Here is a 14038-nt window from a genome sequence, read left to right on the forward strand (position 1 = left end):
GTAATCAGAATTATAATCCTGATGATCCTTTTAGGCCTTGTTACTTTGTACATATAATATTTAGTACAACCTAGTATTAGCCATAAAGTTTTTCTTCTTTTCCAGCTCTCAAGAACTCATATGTAGGGTCCAAGGAAGAGAGAGGACATAGGCAAAAATGGAAATAATTACTTTTAGGGGAAAAAACTGTATTTTATTAAGATATTGGAAGAAGATGTGGTCTAAAGAAGGGAAAAGGATTCTTTCCACTTTAACAAAGCAGCCTTAGTGCGATAATGTAGAGCTAGAGTAAAATGATAAGACATTAAAAGGAGACAATACCAGTGTCAATAGCAGTGCCATCAGTAGCACTCTGCTTCAGTGGAATACAGCACTAATGCTGTTGATGGTGACAGTAGTTTTCTTGGGTGGATGTCAACTGTTTCATCAGTAGCTGTAGTCAAGGCAGCATCAGCCGTTTTAGAATAGGAGACCCAGCCTTGGGCATAGCCATTAGTGCCCTCAGCAGTAGCACTGGTTAACTGAAGAAAGGTAGTGGAAACCACCAAAGTTACTGGAGGCTGAAAAAGTATTAGATTCTGAATCATCAAGTGAGATACCCGCTGAGGACTTTCAGAAATTTTGAAGAGGTCTAGAGGTTACGGAAGAGTAAGGGCTACCAAAAGAAATACTGCTTATTACTGTTAATGTTACCTAAAGACTGCTATGGACTAGAAAAATAAAAGTAAAATTATCTAATTCACAGTACCTAGTAAAGTATTAACAATTAAAAAGATAACTATTCTAATGAAAGAACTCCTGCTTTGGTATGAGAACCTAACTGATTGTATCCTAGGAGGAGGGATATAGGTAATAATCAATAAGTCAGCTCAGTGGTCAGAAAATCTCAAGTTTTCTCAGATTGCCAGCACTTTCAAATGCCTGTAGGAAGTAAAAGAAAATCCTCCTTGAGGAACAGTAAGTTCAACTTAGGCTCAAATTATTACTATAGTTTTTCAAATATATTGTTTAGGAAACAGTCAGTGATAATGAGATACAACTGTTTCTGGCCAAGATTGAGTAACTGGTTTAAGAATATTTCTTCCATTGTAAGTAATCGCATAACCAGGCAAAATGGAGCAATTGTTTTCAGGTAGTAGACACCAAACAGCACAAGACAGTAATTCTGGAGCTAAGTGGAATTCATTAGGTGAACTCCATTATCCCAGTTCTCTGCTTGAGTATAATTTCCTGACCACAGCACAGAGCATTAAAGTACAAGCAGAGCGCAGTGGTCCTGTTGAGCTGAGGTGGAAGAGATCAGAATATGGAGTGACTAAATCACAAAATCTGCAAGGCAGGACACTGGAGAGAAGGGAGCCAGATGGACAAAAGACCCCAGGATTCCCCGGAGGAACCCATGAGTCTGTGGTTAAAAGACTGATAAAACACAAATTGCTGGGCTTCACTTCCACAGTTTCTGATTCGGCAGATCTGGATGAGGCTGAAAGTCTTTATTTCTATTAAGTTCCCTGGTGATACCAATGCACCTGGCCCAGGACCAGACTTTGAAAATAACTCTTGTTGACCAAAGACAGTATAAGTTGAAAATAAAATAAAATCTGTATCTACTAAATTTTTCTCACTCATTCAGATTCACCAAAGATTTAAAAATGTCTAAGGATACAGGAAAACATATACAGGCATCCCTGAGAGACATTGCAAGTTTGGTTCCAGCCCACCCCAATAAGGAGAATATCATAACAAAGTCAGTCACATGAATTTTTTGGTTTCCCAACACATATAAAAGCTACGTTTACACTATACTGCAGTCTATCGAGTGGGCAACAGCATTATGTCTCAAAAGCCAATGTATATACCTTAACTTGAAAATATTTTATTGCTAAAAAAGGCGAATGATCATCTGAGCCTTCAGTGAGTCACTCTCTTTGCTGGTAGAGGGTCTTGCCTCAATGATGGCTGCTGATGATCAGGGTGGTGGTTGCTAAGGTTGGAGTGGCTGTGGCAATTTTTTAAAATAAGACAACCATGAAGTTTGCTCTATCATGTGACTCTTCCTTTCACAACAGATTTCTCTGTAGCATAAGATGCTCTTTGATAGCATTTTACCCAACATAAAACTTCTTTCAAAATTGGGGTCAAGCCTCTCAAACTCTGCCACTGCTTCATGCACTAAGTTTATTTAATATTCTAACTCCTTTGTTGTCATTTCAACAATGTTCACAGCATCTTTACTAAGAATAGTTCCTATCTCAAGAAACCACTTTCTTTGCTCATCCATAAAATGCAACTCCTCATCCGTTCAAGTTTCCTCATGAGATTGCAGCAATTTAGTCACGTCTTAGGCTCCACTTCTAATTTAGTTCTCTTATTATTTCCACCACAGCTATAGTTACTTCCTCCACTGAACTCTTAACTCTCTCAGAGTCATCCAATGAGGGATGGAATCAATGATTTCCAAACTCCTGTTAGTGTTGATATTATGACCTCCTCCCATGAATCATGAATGTTCTTAATGGCATCTAGAACGGTGAATCCTTTCCAGAAGGTTTTTAATCAACTTTGTCCAGATGCATCAGAGGACTCGCTATCTACAGCAGTTATAGCCTTGTGAAATGTACTTCTTAAGTAATGAGACTTGGAAGTAGAAATTACTCCTTTATTCATTGGCTGCAGAATGGATGTTTTGTTAGCAAGCATGAAAACAACATTAATCTCCTTGTACATCTCCATATAGTTCTTGAGTGACCACGTGTGTGGTTAATGAGCAGTAATATTTTGAAAGGAACTGATTTTTCTGAGGAGTAGATCTCAATAATGGACTTAAAATATTCAGTAAACCATGCTGTAAACAGATGTGCTGTCGTGCAGGCTTTGTTGTTCCACCTATAGAGTACAGGCAGAGTAGATTTAGTATAATTCTTAAAGGCTCTAGGATTTTTAAAATGTTAAATGAGCATTGGCTTCAACTTATAGTCACCAGCTGCATTAGCCCATCACAAGAGAGTCAGCCTATTCTCCGAAGCTTTGAGGTCAGGCATTGACTTCTCCTCTCTAGCTATGAATGTCCTAGGTGGCATCTTCTTTCAATAGAAGGCTGATTCTTCTACACTGAAAATCTGTTGTTTTGCATAGCCACCTTCATCAATTATCTTGGCCAGATCTTCTGGATAACTTGCTGTAGCTTCTCCATCAGCACCTGCTGCATTACCTTGCACTTTTAAGTTATGGAGATGGCTGTTTCCTTAAACCTCATGAAACAACCTCTGCTAGGTTCAGACTTTTCTTCTGCAGCCTCCTCACCTCTCTCAGCTTTCACAGAATCGAAGAGAGTTAGGGCTTTGCTCTGAATTAAGTTTTGGCTTAAGAGAATGTTATGGACAGTTTGATCTTCTTTCCAGACACTAAACCTTTCTCTATATCAGTAATAAGGCTGTTTGCTTATTATTTGTACATTCACTGGAGTAACACTTCTAATTCCCTTGAAGAACTTTTCCTTTGCATTCACAATATGGCTAATTGGTTGGTGCCAGAGGCCTAGCTTTTGTCTTGTCTCGGCTTTCAGTATGCCTTGATCACTAAGCTTAATCATGTCTCGCCTTTGATTTAAAGTAGGAAGCATGCAACACTTCCTTTCACTTGAACACTTAGGGGCCACTGTTATTAACTGGCCCAATTTCAGTATTGTTGTGTCTCAGGGAATAGAGAGTCCCAAGGAGAGAGAAATGGGGGAAGGGTGGTCAGTGGAGCAGTTAGAATACATACATCACTTATCAATTACGTTTCTCTCTTATGTGGGTACAGTATGAGGTCCCCCAAAACAATTACAATAGTAACATCAAAGATCACTTATCACAGATCACCCTAACAGATATAATAATAATGAAAAGGTTTGAAATATTGTGAGAATTAACCAAAATGTGACACAGAAACAAGTGACCACATGCTGTTGGAAAAATGGTGCCGAAAGACTTGCACAATGTAGGGTTACCACAAACCTTCAATCTGTAAAAAAGCACTGTAAAGCAAAGCACAATAAAATGAGGGATCCCTGCAGTTAACTTTATACAAAACCAATGACTCCTGTAATAATAAAACTTAAGGTTTTGATGGCCTACCTGTAGATCTTTCACATTTGGAAAAGGAATTCCTATTGTTATGACAGCACGGGCATTGTCATCTGAGAAATCCAGACCCTCACTCACTTTACCACGACAAACTGCTACCAGGAGAGCTCCATCTTAAACAACAGAAAAAAGCATATCCAAAATTCTCAGAAATTGCTTATTCTTGTCATTTTGAAAATACCTGATTTATAATTATAGTAATTATAGTAGCAAATTTAAAATAATCAAAATAAAACACTATTATGAGATAAAGTTTTAAAAGTTCAATGTCTTTAAGTAAATAAGGGGAACAAAATTACATTTATATGCTAAAGGGTAGCAAACCAATTTACAAACTGTGCATCTTCCAGATAACTTAAACAGTAAAAACATGTCAGAATAGCAACTTGCATATGAACTGTGCGATTATAAACAGGTTTATTTAATAAAAATTGAAGTTGCATTATTACCTTTACCACCTGAAAGTAAAATTCTCAGAATAATTGAAATAATTTTAATTGATAATACATAGCTATGAAATCAATATATTTAAAAGTATTTAAAACAGACACAGAGAACACCATAATATATACACCCTAAAAAGATACTGACATGTTATATTACCTCTTTCTTGCATTGTTCATAAACTATTACTATCCCTTCACATCAAACTTTTTTATTTTATTATTTTTGTGTGTGTGAGACAGGGTCTCACTCTGTCAGCCAGGCTGGAGTGCAGTGGCACAATCACAGCTCACTGCAGACTTGACCTCCTGGGCTCAGGTGATCCTCCCACCTTGGCCTCCCAAGTAGTTGGAACTATAGGCACACGCACTACACCCTGCTAATGTTTGTATTTTTTGTAGAGACAGGATTTCACCATGTTGCGCAGGTTGGTCTTGAACTCCTGGGCTCAAGTGATCCACCCGCCTCAGCCTCCCAAAGTGCTAGGATTACAGGCAAGAGCCACCACGCCCGGCCTCACATCAAACTCTTCATGGATATGCTCTAACTTGGAATTGAGTTTTCAGTTATGTTTTGAAAATTCAAGTTTACCTTATGTAATAGAATGTAGTCCCAGCTACTTGGAGAGGCTGAGGCAGGAGAATGGCATGAACCCGGGAGGCGGAGCTTGCAGTGAGCCGAGATTGCGCCACTGCACTCCAGCCTGGGCGACAGAGCGAGACTCCGTCTCAAAAAAAAAAAAAGAATATAAGCACCAAGTGTACTAAATGCATCAAAATATAGGTCTCATTTGGCTAGTAAGGAATATATTTATATATATCCTAACTGCCTTTTTGCACAAACTATTTCAGGTAGTGCACTGAAGACTGTGAGATGATGGCATCGTTTTTCTTAAAGTTGAATCAGCATACCCAAGTGAAAATATTCATAGGAGAACAAGTACAATTAAATACCCAATTTATTTTCTTTTCACTCAGGATTATAATTTTTCTCTTAAGTGTAATTCATTTAAAAATATAAAATTATAATTGTACCTTCTTACTTTGTAATAAAAAATATTTTTTCACCGACCATGAAATAATTTCCAGTTACCTTTCTCTCCTTTGTATTTGATTGCGTCATAGTACACCTGCAGTAATTCATCAAAATTCGTTTTTTCTCCTCCCTGTGGTTCTACAATGACTGTCTTCACCAACTCCAGATTATGCCATAAACCAGTAGAGAGCCAACGTTCTTTTAATTTTTCTAATAACTAAAGAGAGGAGAGAAAAAAATTATTTTGTGTGTGTCTAGCTAAACAAACTTAACCTCATTTGTTTAAGCCAATGTGACTACAATGTGACTACCGCAAGTATATTAATCTCTCTGTCTCTTTTCTCATCTATAAAATGAGGAAAACAATATTATCTCATAGAGCTGTTATGGGGTTAAATTTATTAACAGATTTAGAGAGATCTGAATGGTGCTAGCACAGTTAGCTGCTGCTGCTACTGTTGCTGTTACAATTACCACCAACATTGCTGCTGCTGCTGCTGCTGCTACTACTACTATCTTGGCAATTTCTACCACTACTACTGCTACTACTACTACTACTACTACTACTACTTCTACTTCTACTATTATCTTGGCAATTTCTACCACCACCACCACCACCACCACCACCACCACCACCACTACTACTATTACTACTACTATCTTGGCAATTTCAAAAGCAAAAGCAAAAAACAAAAAAACCTCTGTCAAAGTTAACAAACTTTAAGTTCTCTCTTTAAACTTAAGGTGAAGTTTCTTAATATTCTTAAATAGTCTTCAAATGAAGATGATTTAAGATCATTTTACTAAGTGTATAGGCAGATAAGCTCATTATTTGAATATTTGATCATCACTAATAACCTGCATTGAAAAAAGATATAAATAAAGACTCAGCCAAGAAGTAGAAAATATATGGGCACAAATGGAAAATTTACAGCCATGGGCTAGATTACAAAAGGACGTTCAACAAATTTTAAGCAATCCTTATCATATTGATCACATATTTCAACAATTATGCCATGGTAGATTAAAAGTCAATAATATAAAGTCATGGTAGATTAAAAGTCAAGCCCAAAACAAAAACTCATCTTGATTGACTGATTGATTTCAGAGACAGGGTCTCTCTCTCCCAGGCTGGAGTGCAGTGGCAAGATCATAGCTCAGTGCAGCCTCGAACTACTAGGCTCAGGCAATCCTTCCACCTTAGCCTCCTGAGTAGCTGGGACTACAGGTGCATGCCACTACACCCAGCTAATTTTTATATTTTTTGTAGAGATGAGATCCTGCTTTGTTGCCCAGGCTAGTCTCAAACTTCTGGTCTCAAGGGATCCTCCAGACTCAGCCTTCTAAAGTGCTGAAATTACAGGTGTGAACCAACACACGTGGCTGTAAAACTCATATTCTTAAAAACCATATGAGTTAAATAGAAAAACACAGTAGAATTCATGAAATCTTTAGTTATGAATAAGAAAAGCACTCACAATTCGAAACGTGGCATATAGCAATGGCAATACTTGGAAATACATTATAGCTTGAAATATATTTATTTTTAAAATGTTAAAATAAAAGAATCAAGCATTCTTTCCAAGAAGCTAGAAAATGAAATATAGCAAATGCAAAGAAAGAAGTTAATAATAAAGCTGAATAAATGAAAAAGACAAAAGCTAATATTAGAGATTATTATTTAAATTGAACTGTTTTATCCACTTGTTATATACTATGAGTGCTACACAATTTGGACAAGTTATTACAAGAAACCACCCCAAATTCTCTGGAAAACAGCAACTGATCAATTTTTATAAGATAGTTTATTTCCTCAATTTTACCTTTAACTATTTTTAGAAATAAACTTTTTTTTTTTTTTTTTTTTTTTTTGAGACAGAGTCTTGCTGTCGCCCAGGCTGGAGTGCAGTGGCACGATCTCGGCTCACTGCAGGCTCTGCCCCCCAGGGTTCACGCCATTCTCCTGCCTCAGCCTCCCGCGTAGCTGGGACTACAGGCGCCCGCCACCTCGCCCGGCTAATTTTTTGTATTTTTAGTAGACACGGGGTTCCACTATGATAGCCAGGATGGTCTCAATCTCCTGACCTCATGATCTGCCCGCCTTGGACTCCCAAAGTGCTGGGATTACAGTTGTGAGCCACCGCGCCCGGCCAGAAATAAACTTCTTAATAAGACTATAAAACAAAACATTAGTAAAATAGTTAACTGCTGTACAATATGCTTTAATTAAATAGGAAGAACTACTTTAATTCTATAAACACAGCTAAGAAGTTATTATATTACTTTTTATTCTCCAGAAAAAGATATCAAGGGAGGAAAAGAGGAACAAAAAAGCTATAGTTAGACAGAAAACAATTATTGAAATGACAATAATAAGTCTTTCCCTATCAGTCATTACTTTAAATGTAAATGGATTAAATTTTCTAATCAAAAGATATAAAGTAGCTGGATAGATAAAAACACTGTCTGCAAGTGACTCACTTTAAATTTAAGGATACCCATAGGCTGAAAGTGAAGGGATAGAAAAAGATATTGCTTATAAATGGCAACTAAAGACAGCATAGGTGGCAATTCTAGGATACTAAACAGATTCTAAGTCAAAAATTGTCACAAGAGACAAAAAAAAAAAAGGACATTATATAATGATAAATAGGTCAATTCACTGGGAATATTTAACAACTATAAATATATACACAACCAACATCAGAGCACCCAAATATAGCAAGCAAATAGTGATTGTACTGAAGAGAGAAATAAACAGCAACATAAGAAGAGTAGGAAAGTCGAATATCTCACCTTCAGCAATGAATAAAACATCCAAACAGAAGATCAATAAGGAAACGGAACTTGAACAATACTAGAGACCAGATGGACCTAACAGACATATATAGAACATTTTACCCAACAGCAGCGAAATACATATTCTTCACAACTGTACATGGAACATTCTCTAGGACAGATCACGTGTTAGGTAGCAAAGCAAGTCTTAACAAATGTAAGATAAAAATTAATACCAGGTATCTTTTGCAACCACAACAGAATCAAACTAAAATTCAGCATCAGAAAGAAAACCAGCAAATTTACAAAAATATGAAAATTAACACACTTTTGAACAACCAATGAATGGGTCAAAAAAGAAATCAAAAGGAAAGTTATGAAATTATCTTGAGACCAATGGAAAAAAAAACACAACATACTAAAAGTAAGAGATACACCAAAAGCAGTACTAAGAGGAAAGTTTATAGCGGTAATGCCAACATTAAAAAAGAAAGATCTCAAGTAACCCAATTCTACACTTCAGGGAACTAGAAAAAGAACAAAGTAAACTCAAAGTTTGCAGAAGGAAAGAAATATTAAGATTAGAGCAGAAATAAAATAGGGAACAAAAAAACAATTAAAAAAAGGTTGGTTTTTGAAAACATCAACAGAATTGACAAGTCTTTACCTAAATTGGTTAAGAAAAAAAGAGAAATGAAATCAGAAATGAAAGAAGAGACACTGATGCCACTGATATAATAAAAGACTACTCTGAAAAATTATATGCCAATAAATTGGATAAACTAGATGAAATGGACAAATTCCTAGTAATATACAACCTACCAAGACTGAATAATGAAGAAACAGAAAATCTGAACAGACTAGTAAGGAGACTGAATCAGTAACAAAAAGTCTCCCATCAAAGAAAAGCTAAGGACCGAAATGGCCTCAATACCAATTCTATGAAACATTTTTATTTATTTAATTTTATTAATTTTTTATTTTCATTTCTTTGCTAATTAATTTATTTATTTTTGAGATACAGTCTTGCTCTGTCACCCAGGCTGGAGTGTAGTAGTGTGATCATAGTTCACTGTAACCTCAAACTCCCGGGCTCAAGCAATCTTCCTACTTCAGCCTCCCAAGTAGCTAGGACTACAGGCATGAGCCACCATGCCCTGGTAATTTTTTTTTTTCGTAGGTATGGAGTCTCACTATATTGCCCAGGTTGGTCTTGAACTCCTGGCCTCAAGTGCTCCTCCTGCCTTGGCCTCCCAAAGTGCTGGGATTACAGGTGTGAGCCACTATGCACAGTCCTCTATGAAACATTTAAAGCAGGGGTCCCCAACCCCCAGGCCACAGACCAGTACTGGTAGAATCCAGGCTGCACAGCAGGAGGTGAGTGGCAGGTGAGTGAGCATTACTGCCTGAGCTCCCTCTCCTGTCAGATCAGCAGCAGCATTATATTCTCATAGGGGTGCAAACCCTATTGTGAACTGTGCTTGCAAGGGATCTAGGTTATATGCTCCTTATGAGAATCTAATGCCTGATGATCTGAGGTGGAACAGTTTCATCCCGAAACCATCACCCCCACCCCCAACTCAGGTCTGTGGAAAAGCTGTCTTCCACAAAACCAGTCCCTGGTGCTAAGAAGGTTGGGGAACATTGATTTTAAAGACTAATATAAATGTAGAGTCAATATAATTCCTATCAAAATCCCAATGACATGTTTTACAGAAACAGAAAAAAATACAAAAATTAATATGCAACCACAAAGGACTTGGGATAATCAAAACAATCTTGAGAAAGAACAACAAAGCTAGAGGCATCATGCTTCATGACATATACATCTTACAAACCCACCATAATCAAAATAGTAATTGCATTGCCATAAAGACAGACATATAGACCATTGGAAGAAAACAGAGAGCCTGGAAATAAATCCACACAGGTATGATCAACTGATCTTCAACAAGGGTGCCAAAAATACATAATGGGGAAAAGACAGTCTCTTCAACAAATAGTTCAGGGCAAACAATATCCACATGCAAAAGAATAAAACTGGACCTTTATCTTACACAATACACAAAAGTTTACTCAAAATGGATTAAAGACTTAAATGTAAGATTTCAAACTGTTGGCTAGGCACAGTGGCTCATGCCTGTAATCTCAGCACTTTGGGAGGCCAAGGCAGGCAGATCACGAGGTCAGGAGATTGAGACCATCCTGGCTAACACGGTGAAACCCCATCTCTACTAAAAATACAAAAAATTAGCCGGGCAGAGTGGCACGTGCCTGTAGTCCCAGCTACTCAGGAGGCTGAGGCAAGAGAATCGCTTGAACCTGAGAAGTGGAGGTTGCGGTGAGCCAAGATCACACCACTGCACTCCAGCCTGGCAACAGATGAGACTCAGTCTAAAAAAAAAAAAAAAAGACTTGAAACTGCAAAACTCTTAGAAAAAAACACAGGAGAAAATTTTTGTAACATTAGATTTAACAATGATTTTATGCATATGACATAAAAGTACAGGCAACAAAAGTAAAACATACGATTGGGACCACAACAAACTAAAAGGTTTCTGCACAGTAAAGGGAAAAAAAAGAGTGGAAAGGCAATCTAAAGCATGAGAAAAAATATCTGCAAACCATATATCTGATAAGGGGTTAATATCCAAAATATATTAAGAAACTCAATATTAAAAAAAATTGAAAAACAGGCAAAGGACATGAATAGACAGTTCTCCAAAGAAGATATACAAATGGTTAACAGGTATATGGAAAGATGCTCAACATCAGTAATTATCAGGGAAATGCAAATCAAAACCACGATGAGATATTAGTTCACAGCTGTTAGGAAGGCCATTATTTAAATAAATAAATAAATAAAATAACAACTATTAGTGAAGATGTTGTGATATTAGAATCCTTGTATATTGCTGGTGGGAATATAAAACAGCGTAGCCACTGTGGAAAACAGAAGAGGAAATAAGAATCAAAATAAAACGGTATATATAGAAATGTTTTATGGGTTTCAATACACAAGTCTTTTACCTCCTTAAGTTTATTCCTAAGTATTCTATTTGTTTCGGTACTACTACAAATGGAAATGTTTTCCTAATTTCCTTTTCAGACAGTCTGTTGTCAGTGTATAGAAATACAACTCATTTTTGTATGTTAATTTTGCATATTGCAACTTTACTCAATTTATTAGTCCTAACAGTTTTTTTAAAAATAAGATCTTCAGGAAAGATCACGTCTGTAAACAAGGACAATTTTACTTTTTCCTTTCCCATTTGGAAGACTTTTATTCCTTTTTCTTGCCTAATTGCTCTGGCTAGGAATTCTAGTACTATGTTATACAGAAGTGGCAAGAGTGGGCATCCTTGCCCTGTTTCTGATCTTAGAGGAAAACCTTTCAGTTTGCACCACTGAGTATGCTATGAGCTTCTTACATATGACCTTTATTATATTAAATTTCCTTCTATTCCTACCTTGTTGAGAATTTGTATCATGAAAGTGTGTTGCATTTTGTCAAATTGCATTATTGAAACAATGCATGAAGATTCTTTTCAGCAAATGGTGTTGAGAAAACTGGATCACCACATGTAAAAAGAATGAAGTAACATCTTGCCTACATAATAAACAAAAATTAACTCAACATTGGTCAAAGACATTACTGTAAGAGCTAAAAAATATAAAACTCTAAAAGAAAAAAAATAGAAGGCTTTATGACCTTGGATTTGGCAATGATTTGTTGGCTATGACATCAAAAGCATAAGTAACAAACGAAAAATATAGATAAACTCAGATTTCATAAAAAATTATAAAACTTTTTTGGATACTGTCAAGAAAGTTAAAATGATAGTACACAGAATGCAAAGCATATGGCTGATAAAAGATTAATATCCAGAAGATATAAAGAACTCCTACAACTCAACAACAAAAAAACCAAACAGATTCAAATATAGGCAAAGGACTTTAATAGACATTTCTTGAAAGATTAAAAAAAAAGGCCCAAAGGACATGAAAAGATGCTCAACATCCTTAGTCATTAGGAAACTGCAAGTCAAAACCACAATGAAGTCCCACTTCACACCCATTAGTATAACTACTGTCCAAATAAGTAAGTGTTGCAAGGACATGCAGAAACTGTAACTGTCACACATTGCTGGTGGCAATGTAAAATGGTACAACTGCTGTGGAAAACAGTCTGGCAGTTCCTCAAAAGTTCATAAGCATAGAATTACCATATGATCCAGCAATTCCACTCCTAAGTATATAACCCCAAATATCTGAAAGTACTAGAATCCAAACAAACAGCTGTATGCTGATGTTTATAGAAGCATTATTCCCAATAACCAAATAGTGGAAACAACTCAAGTGTTGATCAACAGATGAATAAACAAAATGTATGACCTACATGCAATGGAAAATTATTCAACTATAAAAGGAATGAAATTCTGACAAATGCTTGAATATGGATAAACCTTGAAAATGTTGTAGTAAGTGAAAAAAGCCACTGTATTTTTGTACACAAAGTACAAATATTATATGATTCCACTTATATGAGGTACCTAGAATAGACAAATTCTTAGAGATGCGAAGTAGAACAGAGGTTACCAGGGCCTGAGGGAAGGGGCTAAACAAGAGTCATTGTTCCATCAGTACAGTTTCTGACTGGGATGATTGAAAAGTTTTGGAAAGGGATACTGGTGATGGTTGTACAACATCATGAATGTACTCGATGGCACTAAATTGTACACTTAAAAATGCTTAAAAGGTAAATTTTATGTTATGTGTATTTTACCACAATTTTAAAAATTGAAAAGAACACACAAATGAATACTATGTAGTAACATAAATAAATGAACTAGTTTCTCACATATTAACAAGGATGAATCACAAACTTTTAGATGTTGAGTAAAAAATGCAAATACAGGTAGATAACAAATATGATTGCATTTATATAAAGTTCAAAAACAATATGTTCTTTGAGAAAAATATATATAACTTTAAAAAACTCACGAAACTAATACCTTTAGCTTTAGGGGGATACAATTGGGAAGGAACAAATGGAGGATTTTTTTTTGAGACGGAATCTCGCTCTGTCACCCAGGCTGGAGTGCAGTGGCGTGATCTCGGCTCACTGAAATCTCCACCTCCTGAGTTCAAGCAATTCTCCTGTCGCAGCCTCCTGAGTAGCTGGGACTACAGGTGAACACCACCACACCTGGCTTATTTTTGTATTTTTAGTAGAGACGGGGTTTCACCATATTGGTCAGGCTGGTCTTGAACTCCTGACCTCAGGTGATCCACCCCTCAGCCTCCCAAAGTGCCAGGATCACAGGCATGACCCACTGCACCTGGCCAGATGGAAGCTTCTAATGTAGAAATAATGTTCTATTTCTTAAGCTGGGTGATGGATACTCAGATCTCTATTTTATTATTATTTAAAATGTACATATTAGCTTTGTAGACTTATATACACACATATTTCACAAATATAAAATATAAAAACATTAGTCTGATTACTAATATGATGAGTTAGAGGAGGAGTTATAACAGGTACATTTAGGCTACTAATATAGTAATCCAGAGATGGCGGTGGCTTGAATTAGAATGAGTTAAGAAAAAATATGCAAACCTTGAAAATAAGATAAAAAAGAAACAGTACA

At 36.4% G+C, this 14038-nt stretch overlaps 1 protein-coding gene across 7 annotated transcripts in view; it reads right to left on the reverse strand.

The window, feature by feature from the left end:
* Nucleotides 1-14038, reverse strand: part of BRIP1 (BRCA1 interacting helicase 1) — a 190394-nt gene that overhangs the window by 63402 nt on the left and 112954 nt on the right. For all 7 annotated transcript variants that reach the window (XM_063628493.1, XM_055256721.2, XM_055256722.2 and 4 more), the window contains exons 15-16: nt 5664-5823; nt 4119-4240 (exon numbers count right to left, since the gene is read on the reverse strand). In XM_063628493.1, the coding sequence (XP_063484563.1) occupies nt 4119-4240; nt 5664-5823 (282 nt within the window). The remainder of the gene's footprint in view (nt 1-4118; nt 4241-5663; nt 5824-14038) is intronic.

This window comes from Symphalangus syndactylus, chromosome 20, assembly GCF_028878055.3.
Source record: "Symphalangus syndactylus isolate Jambi chromosome 20, NHGRI_mSymSyn1-v2.1_pri, whole genome shotgun sequence".
NCBI classification, from domain to species: domain Eukaryota; kingdom Metazoa; phylum Chordata; class Mammalia; order Primates; family Hylobatidae; genus Symphalangus; species Symphalangus syndactylus.